At 38.9% G+C, this 23,173-nt stretch overlaps 2 protein-coding genes across 4 annotated transcripts in view; one reads left to right on the forward strand and one right to left on the reverse strand.

Moving 5' to 3' along the window:
- ATP10D (ATPase phospholipid transporting 10D (putative)) overlaps window positions 1–16,019 on the forward strand; it is a 53,378-nt gene extending 37,359 nt beyond the window's left edge. Inside the window, 3 exon segments of the mRNA XM_077782832.2 lie at window positions 797–984; window positions 2,965–3,300; window positions 3,302–16,019. Coding sequence (XP_077638958.2) covers window positions 797–984; window positions 2,965–3,300; window positions 3,302–3,497 — 720 coding nt within the window. The 3' untranslated portion in view covers window positions 3,498–16,019.
- The window catches only part of CORIN (corin, serine peptidase), a 114,573-nt gene continuing 99,233 nt past the window's right edge, over window positions 7,834–23,173 (reverse strand). For all 3 annotated transcript variants that reach the window (XM_085577848.1, XM_085577847.1, XM_021526370.4), the window contains exons 17-22: window positions 21,029–21,151; window positions 17,903–17,952; window positions 16,191–16,365; window positions 13,076–13,347; window positions 11,445–11,578; window positions 7,834–10,988 (exon numbers count right to left, since the gene is read on the reverse strand). In XM_085577848.1, the coding sequence (XP_085433974.1) occupies window positions 10,806–10,988; window positions 11,445–11,578; window positions 13,076–13,347; window positions 16,191–16,365; window positions 17,903–17,952; window positions 21,029–21,151 (937 nt within the window). In that variant the 3' untranslated portion in view covers window positions 7,834–10,805. The remainder of the gene's footprint in view (window positions 10,989–11,444; window positions 11,579–13,075; window positions 13,348–16,190; window positions 16,366–17,902; window positions 17,953–21,028; window positions 21,152–23,173) is intronic.

Raw genomic sequence — 23,173 nt, forward strand, 5'->3', positions numbered from 1 at the left:
CTTAGCTTGGATACATTTAGGTCCCTTACAAGGGTAATACTTAGAGTTTTGGTTTAATTTTAAAGAAAATACAATAAATGCGTATAGTAGAAGGATACTTATTAATGTTTTTTTTTTTTTTCATTTGACTTTTTAGAAGTATTTTTAGGATTGCTTTATAATGGATGACATTTCAAGTTGTGATTCAGTTTTTTCACTGTTCTTTTGGGAGTATGACAGCCATAATTAAAATGCTTTTATTAAGAACATATATATAGCATGAGTGTATTCACACTCTGATTAGAGAACCTTACTTAAATGTGTTTTGTTTGGCATTTTTTAATGCTGGCAAGCTGTCAGACCAGTGGCAATGTTGGTTTTTTTTGTAGCTGTTATAGCTATTTAGGTGTAAAATTACAGAAAACTCCAGTGTAGAAACTCCAGCATCTCAAGCAAGATATATAAAGGTGGTGTCATGTAGAGATTTCATCTCCATTTGCTTGAGAAAGCTTTCTGTGCTGCCAGTGGATAAGGTGGTAATCTGAGGCAAATGTCTTTCATGAAAGAATAAAAAGCTATGAATTTATGAGAATTAAAAAAATTAAATGTCTGGAATACCTGTATACTGTTGAAAGAAGGCCTCATTCTTTATGGACTGTTTTTTATGAAATTAGGAATATTATTTGAACAGATGTATCCTTTGTTATATTCAACAGCTGCCCTTGGAGGAAAAGTGTGCATGTTCATGTAAATATAGATGTAACAGTCTTTCTGTTTTACAGCTTAAATCTTACTTATTTCCTTTTCTGAATTGCAGACGTGGATACATACAGTAGTTATAGTTGGCAGCATCCTGTTTTACTTTGTGTTCACTCTGGGAATTGGAGCAGCCTGCAAAACCCACAACCCACGATCAGACTTTTACTGGATCATGGAAAAGCACATGACAGACCCAGTATTTTACTTAGTTTGCCTCTTAACTACTTGCATTGCTCTGCTACCCAGGTGAGTTTCTGTTTTATAGTTGTAGATTGTTGCTATTACCAAAATTAGTTTTCTGTGAGTCTCTGATGTTATGAAACTCTGGCTAGAGGTTTTTCCTCCCTAGCATCCCCCAATAAAACTGACCATTTCATGACTCTATTTCACCAAGCTATGTGAGGACAACTTTTTAGTGCCATTTAGTTCTCCAAGTAAATTTCAGTAATAAAAATTTTCTTTTTTGACTTATATAATATTAAATGATATCTTTGGAAGGCAAAGAAACAGTAATTTTTTGTAATCACAGAGTTCATAATTTATATACAGATCAGTTAAATTAGTGACCAGTACTATATATAGACAAAGAAATACTCTGCTTAGTCTGTGTTAGTTTGTGGAATGATTTTCTGTTTGAAATTTATGTCATGAATATCTACAAATGTATTTAGAATGAAGAATGCGTGTACGGGCTTCTTTGTGTGGTGGAAACATGCTGACTAGATTCACAAGGGGGTCTGGATAATTTGTTGTCTCACTGAAGTTCAAGTTTAATAATTCATTCACCCTGAAGGGCAGTAGTATTGGTTGGAGGTGGAAGACTTGCGTGCTGAGCAGCGAGACACCTGAGTGAGCCAACAAAGCAAAACAAACCATGTGAAAACCAGTGGAAGAGACATCATCAAACTTTCTGTTTAGCTTTCTTTAGTAGCCAAAGCTATCTTCATTTCACTGCCTAAGTGTGAACTCAAGTCTGTAGCCTACTAGTGAAGTCCCTTCAGTGGTAATTACTCATTCTTCTGTGTTATGTCTCTTTCTTTCCCTCTTATATAATTTCAGAAAGAATGAGACTTGAAATTGAATTGCACAGACAGATACTGAGAAGAATTGAGGAGACTAAGTGCTGTTTCCCGCTCACCTGATGTCATTTAACATCATTAGACACAATCTGAGCACACTTTCTGGATCAAGTGCTGTAGTACAGGCTGCATAAGTTATCAGTCCTGCCAGCAGGAAAGCTGGGAGAGCCATGCCTGTAGATGCCTGCAGTGGTCACCAAGTATTAAGTCCAGTTTGAACATGTCTGATCTGTGTCTTAAGTGTGTCATCAAGTGATTTACTGCACTCACTGGGGATTATGACTGATATGATCTGACTGATAGCTTTGGTTCACACTTCAGCAGAATGACAAACCATGAGGTGCAAGAAACGTGGCTTTCTGTCCCTGTTCTCAGCTTGGTTCAGGTGACAACAGCAGAGCCTTTTCTTTCACACACAGTAAATCTCCCCTACATGGCAAATTAATAGATATAGGCTGTTCTGGGACCTTTTGGTAGGGCCGTAGAGAGCCAAGGTAGGATAAAGGTTTCAGCTTGGTGGCTACTTCAGTGTGTGGCTGTTGAATTTTGAAGATGACAGTGGTTTTCATGGTGAATTAAAGGCAAACTATTAGAAATTCCTTAAGTCATAAGTATTCTCCCTGTGTCAATACCTTAGAAGACTTCTAGCTGTTGTGGCTAATTTCAGCTTTTCTACTGCAGTAATTTGAAGCAGAAGTACCTGTTATGGGACTACTGCTGTCATATGTATGTTTTTTTCCATGTTTGTTTCTGATACAATCCTTTGTATGGTGCTGAAAAACCCCCACTTGGGGCATTGTGAAGCCAGGGGCTCCTCTGCAGCTTCTTGTGTAAGGGTGTGAGATTGGGCTTTCACTGGAGATGTAGAGGAGAAGTTCTTTTACAGAGGGACAGATGTTGGATGCCCTGTTGCCTGAAAATCAACTGCAAAAATCTGTGATTAAATCCAGCCTAAGCTGGCAGTTAGGTCAGTTCTAATATCACAGAATTACATAATGGCCTGGGTTGGAAAAGACCGTAAAGATCATCTAGTTGTAGTCCAAGAACTAGGCTTTAGGGTTATTTCAATGGTGGTTTCCTTTAGTCACTGGAAACAGTTTTGGGCTTTCTTTTAAACAGCTTATTTGTAACTGTGTTTATTTTGTAGATATTTGATAAGAGTTCTCCAAGGAACATTGTTTCCATCTGCAGTGTCGAGAGCCAAGTACCTTGTCAGACTGTCCCCAGAGGAGCAGAGGAAAGAAATTAAGAGATGGAAAGATGAGTGTACTGTGGATTATAGGGTGGAGCTCCAAGCTACTTCTGTGCCTTCCAGCTCAGCTGCAGATGCTGTATCAGAGGAAGAAAGCACGGATAGTATTTTGCCAGCATATAAAACACCTTTTCAAACCTGTTCAAGAGATGGGTCATTAAATAACACCTCCTTCTTACCAGGCATTCAGGATGAGTCTGGGAGTACAAGTGGCTTGAACTCTAAAAAGACTGAATTTACCAAAGGCAACTAATACATTTACATTTGGTGGCAATAGATCATGTGCTAACGTCACTGTGTGTGCTTCTGAAAAGGCCAGCAGTGCTGTCTATATATCTAGCACACAGTTTTGTATCTCTAGAGCAGTTTTCAGTTCTATTTTGTGTGAAAAAGATGCTTTACTGTATTTTACAAAGTTGGAATGCTAGCTGGTTAAATGCAGGAGTAACAACTGCTGATTTATGCCAAGGTGCGGTTTTGTTTTCTTCAGCCAAGGTAGATGATGAGCACATTTCCTTAAAATCTTGTTTATAAGACTTTCCTGTAATTTATTAGTATGTTCAAGGTCTAAATGTCTGGATTATTTTTTATATTTCTTCATGCAGTAGACTTTGCCTACTGCTTATTTCTTGTATGCAACATTGCATAACACGCCATGGTGTTATGGACAGAACAGTGCATGAATGTGCCTTTGGAGAATCCAGTTCAGGTAAGTTCAGCCTGCTCCCTTACACTGCTGCCCTAGAATCCTAGCATGCCCTGGGATTCACCACTTGCTGAAGTACGAAGTAAACAACAAGGCTGGGATGTGGTGTTACTGGTTGACTTGTTTCAAGACTTTTTATTACATGTAGTAGTGTGTATAGATAGTAATTTACGTAACCACTGTCATCCAGTTTGTTCACCAAGCTATTGCATAGGCCATCTCACTGATGGACAAACACCATTTTAACCATAAGAGAGAAGCCCAAATGAGACACATATAACATGTCTCCCTCACCTTCCTCTTCACATAAAGAGTAAATCTTTAGTGCAGCCTTTTTTTTCCATTACAGTTCATCTTCCTGCTGTATCACTCCATTTTGACACCATGTGCCATTTCATGTTACCTGCAACCAAAAGGACTTACTTCCCACCTTGCCCAATTCAGATGTTGGCTGGCTGTCTTTTCTCTAAACTACCTCGTGCCTGTACTGCAAAATCGTCTGCCAGCAGCAGTGAGGAGCTCCAGTCTGTCTTCAGGCCTTCCCTTACAAATAGCAGCTTCTAGCTGATAACATTACTCTTCTTCACTCTCAGGTGTTTTTACATTCCTCCAGGCTTTTATAATAATCAGCTAAAGTGTCTCTAAAGGCTGCTCAAAAGAAGGCATCTTGCATTGCATGTCTCACATTTGAGTGCTGTTGCTCATTTTTCTCCAAGACAGACGAGTCCTGCCCTCTGCCAGTTTCCCACTGGTCACACACTGCACAAAAAGTGGCTGAGGTGCATGTGGCAACTTCTAGATTCCAGACTCTCTAAAATATTGCCTCCTTTTTACTTCCCTTCCCAAAAAGTTACATGGGCAATTTAGGGAGGAATGTAGGAAATCTGTTTGTATTCACTAGCACCTGTTGAAATAAACAGTTTCCTCATACTGTAGCTGCTAATGAATTATTAGTGCTGAGCCCATTTTGTGGTTCTGTTACTTTCTAAAAGTTTCTGCTTTCAAATTGCCAGGATTTGTTTGTTTATTTTTAGGCACCAAGTTTCGGGCAAGGACTCTGCTTTCTACTTGAACCATGAGCTTTCCACATCAATGATCAACATTACATATTCCACATCTTTTAAGATCTCGGAAAGAATTTAAACGAATGCTGTGAGGTCTGGACAGCTGCTGCTATACAGGGCAGATATTGACAGCGTGCTGAGTTCATTCAAATGCCAGTCACCACATGTTATCAAATGTTTAAAACAGCTCTGTGTTCAAAAGGTAGAGTGTAATTAGGACTGACTCTCTCCTCTGACTTTCTCCTCATTTTAGTGAGGAGAAAAAGAGAAAATATGCTTTTTGTTTAGCCTGTAGAAGAAAAGCAGGGGAAGGAGAAAGTGATGACAACCATTTCTGATTTTTTTTTCAGTTTGGTTCAACATATGACAAAATGTTTTCTTAAGTTCTCACATAAAGTTACTGGAGACCTTTGAAGTGATGGCAGATACTCAAATTCCAAGAGATCATGTTGGTTTGAATTACTTTTTCAGATGTTTATTTGTTATATCCTACTTGCTGTGGGCGGGCACCTTGCCATGAGTGTACTCCAGGTCTCCCAAGTGAAACATCTCAGCTTTCTCAACAAGAAATGGGAGCTACAAGGTTGCAAAACAGTCAACAGGTTGTGCAGGGAGACAAGCTGGTACTGGGGGCAGAATCATATGGGAAGAGAGTTACTGGGATGAGGCAAAATCATCTATGCTGCTCCACAGCCCCAAGGCAGGCTCAGCTCCACCCTTTTCTTTCCTAGTAGATGTTATCCTGCTGTAAAGAGCTCCAGAGAAACAGGCAGTGCTTTTCTGCCCTCAAAATCAAATCCTGTTTTTGTTTTCATTATCTGACCTGAATGTTTCTTCTGCACTTTAAATCCACAGCCTCTCTGCACTTGCAGCCACTCCTCCACAGAGTGCAGACTGGTCCATGATTTACAAGTCTCTAACTCTATGACTGAGGTATGCTGAACTTTGCTGGGGGAGCTCCAGCACTTCCAGTGATCTGAGGGTGTGCAGGCCTCAGCTCTGTCTCCCCTTTCTCTGTGAAAAAGGGTTCGTGGATAACACCAGCCTGTGACCTGCCCTCTTGTTGCCTCTTCTGCAGAAGCAGAACCTACCAGCAGATCTGACAGGTAGATGATGATTTAGTGTCAGGAGTTTGCATTTTTTTCATACAAAAGCTGTAGTATTCAGAGTAAGATCTTCCAAAACCTTCTGACTAAGCCATGGCATCAAAATAACTACATGAAGAAATATGAGTGGCAGTCATCTGTTAAACACAAGACTAGCTCCATGATGCCTCTGGGACATTTAAATTGCTATTATGTGAAAATTGCTATTATGTGACTCTTTACAAGCCTCAGCACTCCATTACTCACAGCTTAGTGTGGCAAGGCTTTCAGGACACTGTTTCACTCTACTGAGATTGTAAGTCCTTTTGTGCCACTTGAAGTAGCGAAAAATAACGTGTGTGTGTGTGTTGCCTATTGGTACTCCATATTGCTTAAAGTGTCCTGTGCACTCTGTTTTATTACAGGATTTCAGCAAGCAGTCTGGGTCATAATCTAAATTATTAGTTGGGTAAAACTTGCTTTGGGGTTTTTTGGGGGTTTTTTTGTGATTGTTAGTTTTTTTGGTGTGGTGGTTTTGAGGTTGGATTTGTTGTTTTTTTTTTATGTCGTGGACAAACAGCAGAAATACCTGAGGGCATTTGCAAGTGATTACTAGCTGTCTTTTGCTGAAGGAGAGATGAGGGTAGTGAGTCTCTTATAAAAGCTTAAAAATATTAATTGGCCGTAACTAAAGTGTTGCCAAATGAAGGGATGAAGCACATTGTGCTCCCTGTGCTTCTCAACAATTCAATGTTTCCTTTATTAATTTTTTTTTAGCATTGAAAATGTTACAACCACCTGCTTGCTTCTGCACTCCTGCACTTAGGCACAGCATGATCTGACTTTTCCATTTTGAAAATAAGCTTTTTGATAGCATCTCACAGGTGCCTTCCACATGTTATGAAAGGAAACATGGCATTTACACTTCTTTAATTTTAAAACAAACCAAAACAACCACCTTCAACTGCCCCAAACTTTGTACCTACATCTAGAACAGCCTTAACTCTAATTTTGATGTGAAGTATTTGATTTAAAGAAGAAAGTACATGTATTAAATTTTTTTCTTTCACAGCAACCACACCTGTGCTAAACATTTGCACATGGCAGTCAGCCACAGCCTTTGCTGGGTATTTTGGCAGCACAGTGAGCTTTGGTCTGTACGTGGGGCACAGTTTGAGCTGATGTTTAGCCCAAGCTGTTTTTTCCAGAGCCCCTCTGGCCACAGCACAAGGCTGTGAGGACTGGCTGAGGACCAGCTAAAGCAGAGAACCCAGTGCTCCCACGAGCCCTGGCTCTTGGCCAAGGCTAATGGGCAACTTCCAAATGTGACTGTCTTAACAACGTTCCCATAGCTGAATTTCAGTGTGAGTTTTGTATTATTTGTTCCTGTTTTATTCTGTTTATAATACTCTTGCCCTCATGGTCCTGGCTTTCTTATTGCAGTGGAAAGGTAAACTTTAACTGTTTTAAGCTTCTGTCTGCTTATTATTTTGATTTCAGCATGTGTACATGTTGTTGAAATTGTGTACTATTTATAAGAGATTTTTTATTTAAAAATAATTGCATTCCAGAGCAAAATTACAGAACAAAATGTGTTCAGATTGCATATTTGATTGCAGCTTTAGTTTTTCAGATTTCTAAGTTCAGAGTAGTTGTTGGCAGCAGTATTCATAGTAATATTCTGTATTGGAAGCATACACACAGAAAAAACTAAAAGTTGTACACTGGTAGTAGTGCCAGAATTTCCACAGGTATTGCAGTATTATCAGGGCTGCTGAAAAAAGTCAGCTAAGGATTCAAAAATGCCTTTTGAAGGCTATTTTTAGGCATTATTGCTGAAGTTATAACTTGTTACCTCCATATTATCATTTAGTCTTTCTAAAGATTAAGACACATTTTCAACAGAAGCTATTTGGAAAATGATTGTAAACTTTTATTAGTACAACTAGAAAGAAGCACATTGGCGTGACTGAGTGGCATTGCTTCCATTTGGAGATACAGCTCCAGAAGAAAGCAAAAGTAGAAGCAAAACCAACAAATGCTACTTTACAATGAGGCTACACACCTGTGAGACAAAACGTGTAATTGTGATCATAGCCATTGTGTCAGCACTCAGGAAAAGGCTTGATACAGTGGCAGGAAGAGCATGTTTGCCTATTTCACGTGCACACATAAAAACCCCAGTATAAAAATACATCTATAAAATTACAAATTTTCTCTTTACATGGAATGCTGTGTCAAACAGAGTTGTGGGAAAGGATAAGACCCGAGTGCTCCCTCCTAAAGCCATCTGGGATGGGGTTCAGCCTGGAATTTCTTCAGACTGATTCCATATAGGACAGGGTTCGACCTTATGTTTAAGCAGGACTCTCCCTCATTTCCTGGGAGAGACTGCTTGGAAACTAGTGGTAGGCCAAATCCAGGTAATTGAAAGTGTGTAGTTAAATGTTATCATTTGGTAATGCTAATATCTACATGTATGATTTTCTGTACTCTGGTGCTTTACAAAATTCAAAGCTGCTAACCACTGACCATATCTGGTGGAGAGACGCCAGGCTGGGTTGCTTATTCTGCAGGACAACCTCTTTGGAAAACAGATCTGGCCAGAACCTGTCTGACACCAGCCCACTGGCTCTTAACAACCACTGGGCCACCTTCTCCTCAGGGAACTCTTGAACCAGCTCCAGGAATCAGAGCTTTTCTGCCCTACAGCCACAGAGATCCCAGTCCCAAAGGAAAGCTGAAGTGAGGACTGAGAGGTCCAGCCTCCATATCCTTGAGGCAAGGACATGAATAACCTGCTTAATCTGTAATCTACTTGCACTAGATAAACATGGTCACAGCTGTTTTCTCTAATTTATAGCTGGGGCAAGAATATTTAAGTTTTCTATCCTTAAGATACTAAAAGTAAAAAAAACCCAACAATCAAACCTAGCAAAGAGTTTTCTTTCTGAGCATGAAACACTGATTCAATAATCACTTAAACAGTTTTGGAATCCATAACATAAATATTGAGTATTTATTAATATTAATGTCTATAGTGCAGTCTCATGTAACTAATGTTCTAATGTTAGCAATGTTTAAGGAAAAGATATGGAGATAAGAGATAAACCTTCATGAAAGCAGTAGATCTATGGAGATGAGTTGCAACAAGATTCATAGTACCTGAAATGTCCATGTGTTAGGTCTTTATATGCATGTTTCCACATGCAGCAGTCATGCTATTGACAGGGCCTGGGCCGTGCTGTCATGGGGCCATGCCAGAGGTAGCAGAGAGTATTATTATGTGCCTTAGGCTGGATTCACAGGGGACTAGGCACAGCACTGAAAACACAAACTTTAAATGCACTGTTCCCCAGTGGAATTTGTCCTGTAATCCTCAGATTCCTGACTTGTCCTGTTCTGGCCTCCTAAAAGCTGATAGCTGTGTAGGACATCATCTACAGCAATTGATAGGACACACTTTCCCTCTATCACCATAAAAAGGTGCCAAGCTCCATCATAATCTTTTCCAACCAGATGCTCTTGGAGTTAGGGCTTAGTGTCTTACTACTGCACAAAGCACTCCACATCTGGCTGCAAAGCACTTGAGCTGGGCTCCTCAAGCCTTTGCTGGTGAAGCTGTTGTACTTTGCTTTTGGTATTTCTAATACTCATTTGAACAGAAACTGGAATCCCAAGCCTTCTATCACTCATTTTCTTTCTGCTTTTTTCTTTTTCTCAAATGTTTTATCTTGCTAGTCAAAATTAAACTTTAAATGCAAGGTACAAAAAGAGACATATAAAAATTAACCAGTTCCCCAATATTTGGGATGGTGGCCACTCTGCATCTTTTGCATTTTAAATTTGTATTTTTCAGGTCTCACAAGATGCTCAAAGTAGCTGACTCTAGGACAGGAAACCATTGCAGTGGTATTGCCAACCCTCTTATATTTTTAGAGGGCTGGAGATGGTCAGTACATGCTATGTATGCTGAACACATTATACAAGGTGGGGAGGAGAGCCAGTGAGGCACAGGTCTGATAAACACACTGATCAGTGTAGTGCTGCTGAGACATGGGTGTTTCCTGGACACATTAGGACATTGAAAGCTTCAGAAGATTAAGTGCTAGAGGCTGTCCAAAGAGTCTGAACAATAAAGTTTGGTCTCCAGTGCCTCCACTGGTAGTTATGGGTCTGTTGGCCTACTGGTTCCTCCATCACCCCAGAGACACGCCCAGTCTGGCTCTGGGAACAGAAGCTGTGGAATCAGGACAGTACAGGGTTATGCCCATGCAAATAAACCACCCTGAGGGACAAAATGCACTAGCTCAGGCACGCCAGGAGCATAAGGCTACACCCCCTTGGAGACCTGCATGTGTGCTTTGATGTGTCCTGTGCCACATGGATGTACAAACCCACCAGTGTCTTCCACACCCTCTAGCATGTGGTATGGCCCTGTCAACAGCTGTCCTTGTGAGTATAATGCACCAAGTTCCTTCCTTATCACAAGAACTTAGTGAAAATGCATGTGCTACTAATTGAATAGTATTAAAATAGGTTATTTGAAAAAGATTTTTTCTAGTCTGTGCTACTGCTTAGTTTTAATAGCTAAAAGGCAGAAAGTGGTTGATTCTTTTCTTTTAAGCTTTTTGCAGTGTTTAGAATAGCACCACAACACAGTTAAAAGAAAAGTCAAAAGGACTATTAATTCTACCACAAAGTATATTCATGAGCAAAGGATCTACCGGTAACATTCACTGCATATTCCATAGCTCCACAACAAGAATAGACAGAGCTTGCAACTCCTTTTCACAGAGTTTCTGGACTGCAAAACCTTCAGTGTTGAAGGTCTGATTCCTTTTTTCTTTTATCTGTCAGCACAATTCTTACCATCTGGAGTTAGTTTAGCAGAAAGGTGTGGATGTATATTTGTCTTTCAATCCACTCAATAAAATGTGACACGTTACTGTAAACTCCAGGTCCCAAAACCTTGGAAAAGCAGACAGAGCCCCAAGATGTTAAACCAAACAAAGTCCAGCGCCCAGCAGTATGCTCACACACAAGTGGTCCTCCACTGTCACCCTGCAACAGGAGAGTTGAAAACAGGCTATTATACACATGGCCAACACTCGTCATTAAAGCTATATTACATTTCCCACAGCCATTTGCCTTTAGCAAATAATTCAGCTGTAAAAACCTGCTGCTTTGCTGAACTGTGTAGCCACACACAGCATTACTAGTATTTATTACCCATTACATTTGTACAAAACATAACCTGCAAAAGGCTCATACAAGTGAAGAATTTAATACAGATAAACCCTAGAGTCCTCAAGCAGCTTTTCATTATGAAGATAAGTTGTTTACACCAATAGTAACAATAATAGTAATAACAGAAGTTGGGTTAAAGTACATAAATAGACAGCTGTCATTCCTAGAATAGATAAAGTATGCTACACCTAATTAACATCTCAGTATTTTGATTTCTAAAAGCAATTTTGTTTCTGGAAACTTTCTGTTTCTCCTTACAGAGAAGCCTACCATGCAAGAGTCCACAGTGCCAGATTCGTAGCCTGCACACAGCATCCTGCTGGTGATGATTTTCATGTCAAAATATGACTGGCATTGTTCTAAGGAAATTATGCGAACCTCTCCTTCTTGAAGCTTGAAAGGCACTGAAAAACAGAATTAGGTGTTTACACAAATTCACAAATACTTACCTATTATGTCTCTATGAGGTACGACAAACATTTCCATTGGGATACATTATAAATATTGCTCTCTATATATGTATTAAATGTAAGGAGCACTATGTGTTGCATTCTGGAGAAGGACTAAGCACACAGGGACTGGTGTGACATTTGCTGTTTATTGATTTATTAGCGCATTGACGTGCTGCAGTTTGTGACTTTTAAGATGGGGGCAGTGGTGGGTTGGAAATAGTAATGTGAGAGAGATAGACAATAGGTTTGATTCACTGTCCCAGGGCAGGATCTCCCTGTTTCTTGGTGTCTGTCATGGTAAAGCTTGGTAATAATCACAGCCATTTTGGTTATGTTAGGGTAAATCTGACTTACAGAATGTACCAGGAAATCAGGATTTGAACCTAATGAAATTATTGTAATATTTTCAAGGGACAAAAGAAGACTTCTTCCTAGTCCAAGCAACTGAATGGGCTCAAATTCTAATCAAAGTTTTTCAACCTAGGCTATGTAGTACTATGCAGTACTAAATGCGATGTAGCCACAGTGGGTTTTGATGCTTCCTAAAACCTTTAAAATCAACTCTGACCACATTAGAGAACAAAAAAAAAAACATTTACCAGTCTGCAAAAATATTCTGTTGGAGTTTTTTCCCTGACATCATATAGAGATATTTTAGATGGGTAGAGATGCTAGTAAACAGCTTACCATTCACATATCCAATTTAATTTTTACCACATTTAAACTGGCCACTACAACTGAAGTTCCACTGAAGCAATATGGAAAGGGAGATTTCCTCACCCAGTGTACGGAAAAGCCATAATAGCAAAGAAAGAAAGACAATGGCTAGTGCAGTAAAAGTGTTGGGGCCAGGCTAGTTTGCATACTATTCATGCAGAATCATTTTGCCTGAACAAAGATTTACATAACACAACAGTTCTTCTCAAGGACCGTGGCAGCCCCAAAATAAGAAAACACACTAAACGTTCTGATCAGAGGTACAAAAACACCTCTTGTGACTGTGGAATAAATTGTCTGACAAGTACAAAATGATTCATGATCCAGTTCCTCCAGCCTGTATGCCAGTGCCTCCAGCTTTCTCTGAGCTAAGAGTGTTCCCCCCACACTGATGAGCTGGTACCTTTGCAATGCCATTCTGAATGCAACTTAGATGCGTAAAATCATAACTAATGCGGGGGCCTTTCTTGATAGAAGTTTCCAGATCCTCAATATTTTAAAAAACTCAAGTCAGTGTCTAAGTAGTATTAAGGAGCATAAATTCAGGCTGCCGCTTGAAAAAGCTAGGCTATAGTCAGCTTGATCCCTTCAGGAGTAGTTATACTTCCCTAGTATTTACTAAGATCCTGTAATAATATAAATGGATAAAAGTTTGTAACAGTATCACTTTTTTGATTAACTCAGTAGAAGCTTCACATTTTTCAAAAGTCACAGAAATACTCTTAATCTTACTTTTGTTGCCCATGTGTCCCCAGCCTGTGATGTAGCAGTAGGTGTCTGGCTGAACCAATTGGCTCTTGCTGGGCAAGCAGACAGGTCTTACATAGCTTGTCTCGTTGATGTCCTCATCTAGTTCCACAATGCTGATATCATAGTCTACAACTGCTCTGTTGTAGCGTGGATGGAGGATGATGGTCCTCACTAGTCGGGTCTGCATGAAACTTGATGGATGATCAAGATTGCTAATCCCAAATACTACTTTCCAGACAGCTGCATTTTCTCTCCTTTGTAAAAAAAAAAAAAAAAAAAAAAAAAAAACAAAAAAAAAAAACAAAAAAAAAAAAAAAACAAAAAAAAACAAAACAAAACAAAACAAAAAAAAACCAGTCACTATCTTTCTTTTAAGCCAAAATACCCAAGATATTTTTCTCCCTTTATGCACACTGCACTTTGCAAAGCATACAAATACTACAAGAACAAAGTGGATATTTGTGTATTATTCCTTACAGTAAAGATCTGAGCAACGGAAGTCAATGCTTTCCATTTCCCTCCTCCTTGTAATCAAATACATTAAAGTTGACTCCATCAGAAGATACATAACCATGTATTAGTTGCTGAATTAAAGGCTGTCAAAGTCATCCCTCAAACAAACTTAGTTGCTTGCATGCTCAGTGGTGGGCACATACAAATTTTGCTAGGGTGAGAACATTATTCAGCAGTCTGCTGCTGACAGCATTTAAGTCTCACTGAAAACCCTAAGCAATTTTATTATGTAAATTAAATATTTTATGATAGCCATGGGAAAAATCCCTTATTTATTCAGCATTCAGTCTGTGCCAAGTATACTTTCTATGGCTAAGATCAAAGGTTATTTTGACTCATAAGTTTTTTTTAGACTCTTTTGGTAAACATACAAGACTACAAAGCAATGAACGTATGTATGGTATGGGGGGAACACTGAACTATTGTCTATTGAGACACATCAGAAAAGCCTAGATTTTATGAAAGGCTTCAAGGCTGTAATCTGTCAATCCTAACTGGTCCCAGGATTAGTTGCAGGTTCTTTGTGGTTTCTAATTCATCTGTGATGTTAAAAGCTCTCCAAAAAGTCACCATTTTTCACAACTGCTGAAAGACAACTCCGTGTAACTAAGCACCTTTGACAGGACTGAAGCTTGTTCAAAGCAGTGTTAAGTAAAAGCATGCAAAATTTCAGCTTTTTCATAGAGCTCAGCGGGATTTTAATTCCTGTAATTTGTAAAGAGATTAAGTCGCTAAATCAAGACTATGTTTATCTTAAGATAAATTCTTAAATTGATAAAAATTCTGGAATTTCAGACTGTAATGATAATTTTTGCATCATGATCAATTCATGAACTGCTCCATAAAGTTACAGAAATGAAGTGCTAAGATTATTTTTATACTATTGTGCTTATGAACATTGTACAATAGCATTGCCTAGAGAAGTAAGTAGTCAACCAGACTGCATTGCCCTACACATAAAAAAAATATTTAATGTTTCGGGTGCTTTAATGTAATGTATTTCAAAATGATCTTGACAAAACTCTGGGGACTATAAGAAATATAATAAGAAAACTCACAAACAACACAATGTTAATGCAGTTCTGTCTATTTATGCCCTCTACAAGTATTCATGGCTATTTGTATTGTTTATATATGGTCCTTATGTTTTGTATTCCAAACTTCACATGAGTTTTACAAAATGGAGCATTTTGTATAAAGGACTAGAGCACTTTAAAATAACTTGTTGTCTTACCTGATTGGTTTGGGAAATTTAAAAAAATAATTTATGTAAAAAAAAATTGTGACATCAAGAATGGTCTTGCTGATATATATTGAGCTTACAAAAAAAAAGTTCTTACAAAAGAAGAATTTCAAGATTTCAGGCTTCTGGGTACATCCCCTCAAACTATACAGAAAGGAATTTTATCCAGGAAATTCGATAGCAGTCCAGTATTGCTGAAGAATCAACCTCTGTCCCACACTTTATTTTAGAACACCAGAAAGTGTTCTTCCAAAGGATAGGAAATATTCCAGCAGTATATTTAAAAATAGATGGAGAAAGAAGAGAAATTCCTTCTGGATCCAAAATCTGATAAAATACTCTTGTTTGTATTATACAGGTTTATCAAACTGTTAATTTAGAAGGACAAGCACCAAAGAACTCAGTTGTTCAGAAATAAAAAGACAAAATGCAAATTTTTACTGAAAAAGGGAATATGATATGAAGAAGTGTAAGTTCAAGAGTCTTGCTTAACATAGAATTTCTGCTGGCTTAAACACAAAGAAAGTGTTTAGTGCAGTTTAAAATAATTTCCAGTGAGCAAGCACCAGTTTAAAGCACAATTAAGCAACCATATGCTAGAGAAGTACTTGTAACTACAGCAGAAAACATTTCTTTAAATTTCCTTTAGAAACCCAATTACAAAACCTTCATACAAAACAAAAAAATCAGGTAATAAAGCTCCCTCTGCAATATGATTCATTAAAAAGAAATATTGGTTAGCACCAAAAAGCTGGCAGTAACCAAAACAGTTGCATATAAACATCCTCTGCACTCCAGATTGTCCTCCACCATGGCCTCTGATACCAGGAGGCACTCAGTTGTTAAAATTGGCTTGTTGATGACTGCAATCTTAATATAAGAGTGCACTGTGTAAAAATAAAAGGCAATGACTTCAATATGTCATTTGCACTGTGAGTGAATACTCAAAGTGTATCGAGTTGTTCTTTTTACCAGTGACCACAGCATTTTTTCGGAGTTTTTTCTATGCTTGTACAGAGGATGATTTTTAAACCCATGGCAGTTGTATGACTGCTATAGAATTAGTGCTTTGGTCTTCTTCCTTTTCCTGTTTCCTGTTGAAGGGGCATCTTCATTTAGCTTTCATCAGCAGAGATGCCAGCAATGAATAATAAAACAGATGAAAACCTACACCGATGTTGGTTTGGACCTTTTTACCTTATTTTGTAGTCTCCTAAAACCAGGTCTCTGTGACTGGCCGTTGTGCAAAGGTCTCCACCTATGCCCCGTGTGTTTGGCAGAGGGTGAAGGAGTTGGTAACTCATGCAATACGGGAGCAGTAAAACGTCTGAGCGCGCTCACCCTTCGAAGCAGTGTGCCACGGTCAGGACCCATCTCCTCGCGATGAGAACGCAGCCGCAGACGTGCCCGCTGGGCTCGCTCTGCAGGGAGCACTGCCAGGGCCAGCGGCCCGGCCGGCTGGTCCTGCCGCCCAGGATCCTCTTGCTCATGCGGGCGGCGGGCCGGCGGCCGCAGTCTGCGGAACAGCCGCGCGTTAGTGGGACAGCACCGCGCTGCAGGACGGCTGGGCACGCAGCCTGGCACACTCCTGAAACCGCCTCACCTACTGCGCTGTTAGCCCAGCCACCAGCCAAGGCAACGCGTCAAACCAACGCGTCAAAACCATACGCTGCAGTGTCAAACGCTGAGCCACTTTTTGCATCCCTTTTTAGCAAAGGATTTGCTCTCCGGTTATTGATTTTGCCTGGATTAGCCTGAAATATTAACCAAGGCAAGTTTGGAATCTTGACTTCCTTTCACTCAGGAAGTTTCCTGATGCTTTTTTTTTTTTTTTTTTTTTTTTTTTTTTTTTTTTTTTTTTCTTCTAGCCAGCAGCATGTGTGGCCTACTTTGTATTGTCCAGAAGAATTGCTTCTGGAAAATCTGCTCAGCTAGTAACAAAGTTTTTCTTAAATCAGGTGTGCAGTTAATGTCATGCTGTTTACTCAGCTACACAGCAAAAAACGCACTTTGCCTCCAGAAATTACCAAGGGAGAATATTTGAAGATATGAAGACATTCTAGTACTTTGTCCATTACACTTTACAAGCCACTTCCACCAGAAATTACACCACATTGCCACCTGCCAGTTACTATTCTAAAATAATCCTTCACTTTTGTTTCACTTTCTTTTCTGGATTTGAAATATGCCAGGCTTGTTATTTATTCTGTTTATACTCAGTCTAATCTAGAGAACAAAAGAAGACCACCAGTTTCTGCAAGTAAGTGTCCCAAGGGAGGATATGCTGCCATTGCATGTATCTGGGAATTTAGTGCTGAAGAAATAAAGTAGAGCAATGGTTATTTGGTACCTTGTAATTCTTACTCTGTTCATTTAACTTCATAGAGTAAGCAATATATGTCAGAACAAAACACCTTCAACGAGCTTTTTGAAAGCTCCTTTGAGCTTTTGCCTTTCTCTGACAAGTAGCAAATGTTTTGATTAGTTTCCCAAATTTAGCTCCTGTCTTGTAATTCCTTTTCCCTGACTCAAGCTACTTCATAGTTCAAGTGTTCTTCAGCAAAGCTCTTCTTGTCTGTAGAATATGCTTTCATCAGAGATTAAGAATTTCTGCATTTTCAAACCACTTAAAACTGCACAACCTGCTGTGCCAACAGACTTGGTCCATTGCTTTCTACTTCTGGCTCTTCTGTCCTCTTGAACTTACCAAACAGATCACAGCTTCAATTCCTAGGCAGATAGTCTGCTAACCACTCTGCTGGTTAGGGATATTTTCAGCAGGAAATTTTATCCAATTACTTTTTGAAACCTACTGCTGACAGAATTCTTTTTGTGGTATCAGGAATGGACTACCTTAACAAACAACATCCTAGTCAAAATATAAGAAAAGCTGATGAAACTGAGTAAAGTAGGGAAAAATAAACCCAGTGCAAAATTAGATGTTGCAGAGGTCTAGTAAAAATTTCAGAATGAATCCTGAGTAAACATCTGCATTTTTTAAAGTTATTTAACACATTTTGAAAGTATTTATTTTATAAGCACTTCTCTCTTACCTTCTTTGGTGCAAAAGAGAGCCACTTTGCTTCTGCTTTGACACGTCTGTCTAAATATTGAAACAAAACATGGTGGAAATCTCATTAATTGATTCATTTTGGTAATTTGAAAATCAACACAGGTATTGTATTCATTGCTGTCATCCAGCTGTTAAAAATTCTCTCAGACTGTAAAAAGACACTCAAGGAGTTTCTTATGCCAGATCATCCATAGCTTCCAGCATCTGTCTGAAGATAATTCAAAATATTAGTTCAGTTTTACAATATATTTAATGATTTGTTGTCATATATTTTGTAGAGTACTTTGCTCCTGGGGTGTGGATCCAGCTCTGAGGTCAGTTGGGATGCACAGCCTGTCAAGTTCTTATTTACAGCACCTGAAAGCACAGATTTCCAATCTCCTCTTCCTTACACTCAAAGGACAGGATTTTTTTTGAAATGCCTTTGCTAACAGACAATCTTTCATGCCCTAAGAGTTTGACTACTTTAAATGAATCCAGAAAGTCTGCATAAGTAGGTATTATACTTTCTTTTGAAAATCTTCAGGTAAGAGAGGGAAAAATTTATTTTTTTGTCAAGGGAGGAGAAATCACAATTGAATCGGCAAGCACTGTTGCACAAGTAGCTGACTGCCTTTTTATTTCCCCAGGTTTTTAATTCCTACTGTGTACATGCTTTTCCGAGGCAGGTGCAGAGCTGAATACACAGGTCATTTCTTTGCCAGGTAATTATTTGCAGACTTTAATCCCAGCAGGTTGGTACTATCTTTAAAACTGCAGCCACCTAAAAAGAGGCTGCATTTCATGTTAAATCATAGATACTAATGTGGGCAAAACAACAGTGTCAGCCAACCCACCAGATTACCTTGAATCTGGAATTTAACCAAACCTTTGTCCCTTACATTGCATATACCATTCATACACTGTAAAAATCAGTCTATTTCTCTTCCTGAAAACTCAGTCCACAAAATTATTTTTCTAGAGTAGAGATAGACAACCAATTTCAGGAAATTAGATTTTGTGCACAATTTTGAAAGACAAAGAATACACACGGAATATAACTGAGACCAGCCATGCTCGTGCTTTACATTTGTTTCTTTGACTTACCATATAGCCAGCTTTAAAGAGAAAACTTTTAAGTTTTGTGTGCACTGTCTGTATTGTGCTGTTCCCTCCTATTAAAACTGTATGATTTAGTGGTGTATTTGTTAGTTCTTGGCCAGAAGCACAAATGTTGTACATGCTGCAGCTGACCCAGATGAATACACACAGACGGCAGGGCTCAGGAGCACTTCCCAGTCATCTGGACTGGATGCCTGATGCAGTCAAAATGAAAAGAGCCTCACCCTTCATGCACCCTTCCTCCTCAGCTTCTCACTTCTTGTTATCCAGTTTCTGAATTCAGGGGGATTGGAAGATCTGCTTCTTACATGTATCTTTCATTTATGTTATAGATTTAACAATAATCCTCATTACTGATGCTTTCCCTCCTTTAACCTGCACTTTGGGCCAAACTAAATCTTTTGTGACTCAGAGGCTCCAGATCCATTACTTCATACATTTCCTAGCAGACCTCTTTCACAACTGTCAAAAAGTACCTTGAAATTTCTGCTTTGCACTTTAGTGACTGAACAGAATATGATTGTGGATCTGCCTTTGCATCTGGTCACAACCCAAGGTGTTTATTCTTGTATTACTCTGAAGAAAAGTGTTTAGATACTGTTAGGCTAGAGGAAAAAGACAATGAGAAAGGAAAATCAAAGAGTTAAAAAGACAACTTTCAATTATTGTTCAGTAATGGCCCTTCTAGATGAAAAACTATAAATTAACTTAAAGGAATGGGGAAAATACTAATGTAAAACAAAAAAAGGTACAAAATTGAGATGTAAGAAAGTAAAATTAGGTCCTTGCAGGCACACTCTTTTTAGTATTCTGCCACTAGGGAAAACTTTGAGTATAGAAAATAATACAGCCAAGCAAAAGAAACATAGATTTCTTCCTCAGATTTTTGTCTTCACACATATTCTATCTCTTCAGTTACCCAAGACAATCTTTTCTTGTGAAACACAAGGATTTTCTATGGAAGAAGGATGTTCTGAAAGCTCCTGGGCATTTCCAAGAGAATAGGGAAACCACAAATCTTCTTTTTGAAGAATGCAGTTGCCAATGGGGATTAGATGGCTCTCCCCGTTTTGGCCTGGATTTCTAGTTCACTGGCACTTCAAAGTCACACTTTGAATGTCCCAACCATGAGATCCTGGCTTCTCATTAATAACTATATGTTTAGTTGGGTTAATTAACAGGAATAGAGCATCCTCTGAAGCAAGAGCTAAGGAAACTGAATATAAGTGGATATAGCGTCTACTGAAGGAGCTGTGGTTGCTCCAAATGGATGAATCCAGAATGCACAGGCTGCAGAGGATGGTAAGATGTTGCTGCAGATTTTGCTCTAGAGTACTTACTGTGTTACATTGTGCTCATGGGCACTCTGTGCCCCCTTCCCCGGGACCCTGTGACTCTGATCAAGATAACCCTGGACTCCTCCTTCCTGCCCCAATGGGGTTGGCAGAGAGCCAGGGAAGCCCACACTGTCCAAAGTCGATATAGACCCCTGACATCTCCTGTTCGTGCTCTTTTGCCCCACTCTCCCCATGGACACCACAGAATAAAGAGAGCTGAACCAACGTATATCAGGGTAAGAGCCTCTTTTGAAAATCTTTGCCATCTCATGATATTCCTCTCCTCACAGCCTTGGACCTCTGGGCTAGCCTGATATTCAGGGGGCTGTGCGAGGGGGGGAATGTCATTGCTGGACTTTCTTGTTCAGCAGAGATTTAACAAAGCTGTCTGGTTCAGGTGTTCAAGGGCATCACCTCTGTATTACTCAAATGCTCTTATTCTACCAGAATGGGCCCCTGAGGATTCACAAAATGGTCTCAAAAGAGACTACAGTGGTTGTAGACACTAAAATAATTGTAGACTGTATCTTAACAACTTACATGGGTATGTGCTGGGATTTATACACACATAGCATGGGAAAAAAGAGCTTACCAGAGAGTTTGTCATCCTGCATTGATAAGTGACCACCCACAGCAGTGAAATAGGTCTTTTTTAAGCTGTTGCTTACCCATTCACTAGAAGTGCATGTAAAGTCGATGCATTTTTATTCTTCCAATCTGGGTGTAGATTCAGCCATTTTTGGTCCTGCATTTGCTCACTCTCTATTACAATTTCTGTTTTGGATGGTCCTCTGAAACAAATGAAAGACATTGATAGAATTTCTGTATTACAGTTATGACAGTGAAGAGGCCCTAACACACCTGTTTACTCTAAAGACACATGTCTGAGTGATATGGCAAAGCCACGAGTGGCAGATGCACAGGAGAATGAAATCACCCTGAGAAGCCAGGCCAGCCAACATGTGACTGTCATGTTGTATTTCCCAACAAGAAGCAGAACTGGAATCAGGAACAACAAGAACCTTCTGGTAGCATTTACTGTAATGTACACATTGATACCGTTTTAACAGTTTCTTGGCCTCCCAAAATGAAAAAAAAAAAATTAGATCTTCATATGTAAAAGAGGTAACAGATAAAAATATTTTCTTACATTTCTGTCATTGTAAATCCATTAAAATTTAACAATGAAGAGCAGTCTAGGCCTTGTTAATAAGACTTGAGAGTATCTCTAAGCCCAGGCTGCCTGTTTTGTGAAACAAAACAAATCACTGGTGACAATGTTGAATCCATTGTTCTATAGCAACCTAACAAGTATGAGGGTTAGAACCAGGAGATATTTTCATATATCCACTTCCTCAACCTAGTTATTGTCTGATAGACTCAAGAAATTGCTGTTGTATTATACCTTGGCTGCCAAATGGAAAAAATTACAGCATTTCTAAATTACTTTACTTGTCATGATGCTTTCCAGCACAGAATCATTCATGATTACCCATCGATCCCTGTCACTGACAAGAACTTTGAAGCAGTGCTCTCCCAAACAGCAGTCAAAGGCCAAATTCTAAATCCTAATTCATGGAAAAAAGAATGAGAGAATTTCAGAAAAACTGTGATGTGTCCTTAAATTTGCTTGTGAACCCAATCTCTCATGATAGTACCTGGTAATGCCAGCCAGGATATTAGTTTGCCTTTAAATCCAATTCTCAATACTGATTGTATTTATCTAAAAAAAATATTTAAAAAACCACCAACATTCTTTACCCACTTGATTGCCTAAACTAGCAGAGATCAAAGAATTCTGTTTTATGGTAAAGTTGTCAGTATAACCATATGGAAATATTTTCAACACAGCTGGCAGAATAAGCCAAACTTCGAGGTCACGGCCCTGGACCCTGCCTGCTACATTACTTATTTTTCAGAACCTTCTCTGGGCATATTAAGCAAATATCATTCCATGATCTACTAACTATATTGTGCAGGCATATGTTTGCTGCAAAAAGAGCTTTCTTCCTCAGTGACTGCTTTTAGAATTCACATAAAGATCTCCTCTCTTCCATACTTCCCACCCTTTTTCCTACCAAACATATGCAAACTTTTTTCTTACTATGACATTCTGCCTTATGATCTCTGAACAATGATGTTCACCATTTCATAGCTGCGTTCAGTGGTATTTTATGAACTTGTAAACACTGTCTGATCTATAAAATATGTAACTCAAAAATGTGCAAAAATGTGTGAGTATAATGCCATTTGATTAATCTGTATTATACCAAATACCATACCTTTTTGATGAAACCTGCAGTTCTGAATTACAGATTACAGTGATGCTACAATCAGAATTAAGTAGACATGTACTTCTAAATCAAGGTAACAACCTATAAAACAGTTATACCTGCATTAAATTTTATAATTATTTTACTTAGCAAAAGATCATACCTATACCTTTTTTCTTTGGTGGTCACAGTTTGATATAAATCACTCAAAACCAGGATACCTTAATTTTTATCGTTAGAATGGCCTATATAAACATTTATGTTCCCCCCTTGATGCTGCTTATAAAAGAATTTTTTTTAGATAGGCAAGGGCTGCCACTTGTTTCCTTTCATCAACTTAATGAGAAATAGCCAGAATGAAGGGGAACAAAAAGTCTCATTTCTAGATGAAGAAAACTGGAGGTAATGGTTAGCATTTGTGTAGAGACCAGAGCATTCTCAGAATTGCTAAAGAATGAGAGAACATGAGCTAAAAATCTTAGGAGTAAACATTCAGGCTGGTGAGAGTTTCTAGGTGTGAGACTTCCAGAGGGGCTGCTG

This window comes from Lonchura striata, chromosome 4 (genome assembly GCF_050655825.1).
Source record: "Lonchura striata isolate lonStrDom1 chromosome 4, ASM5065582v1, whole genome shotgun sequence".
Taxonomy (NCBI): domain Eukaryota; kingdom Metazoa; phylum Chordata; class Aves; order Passeriformes; family Estrildidae; genus Lonchura; species Lonchura striata.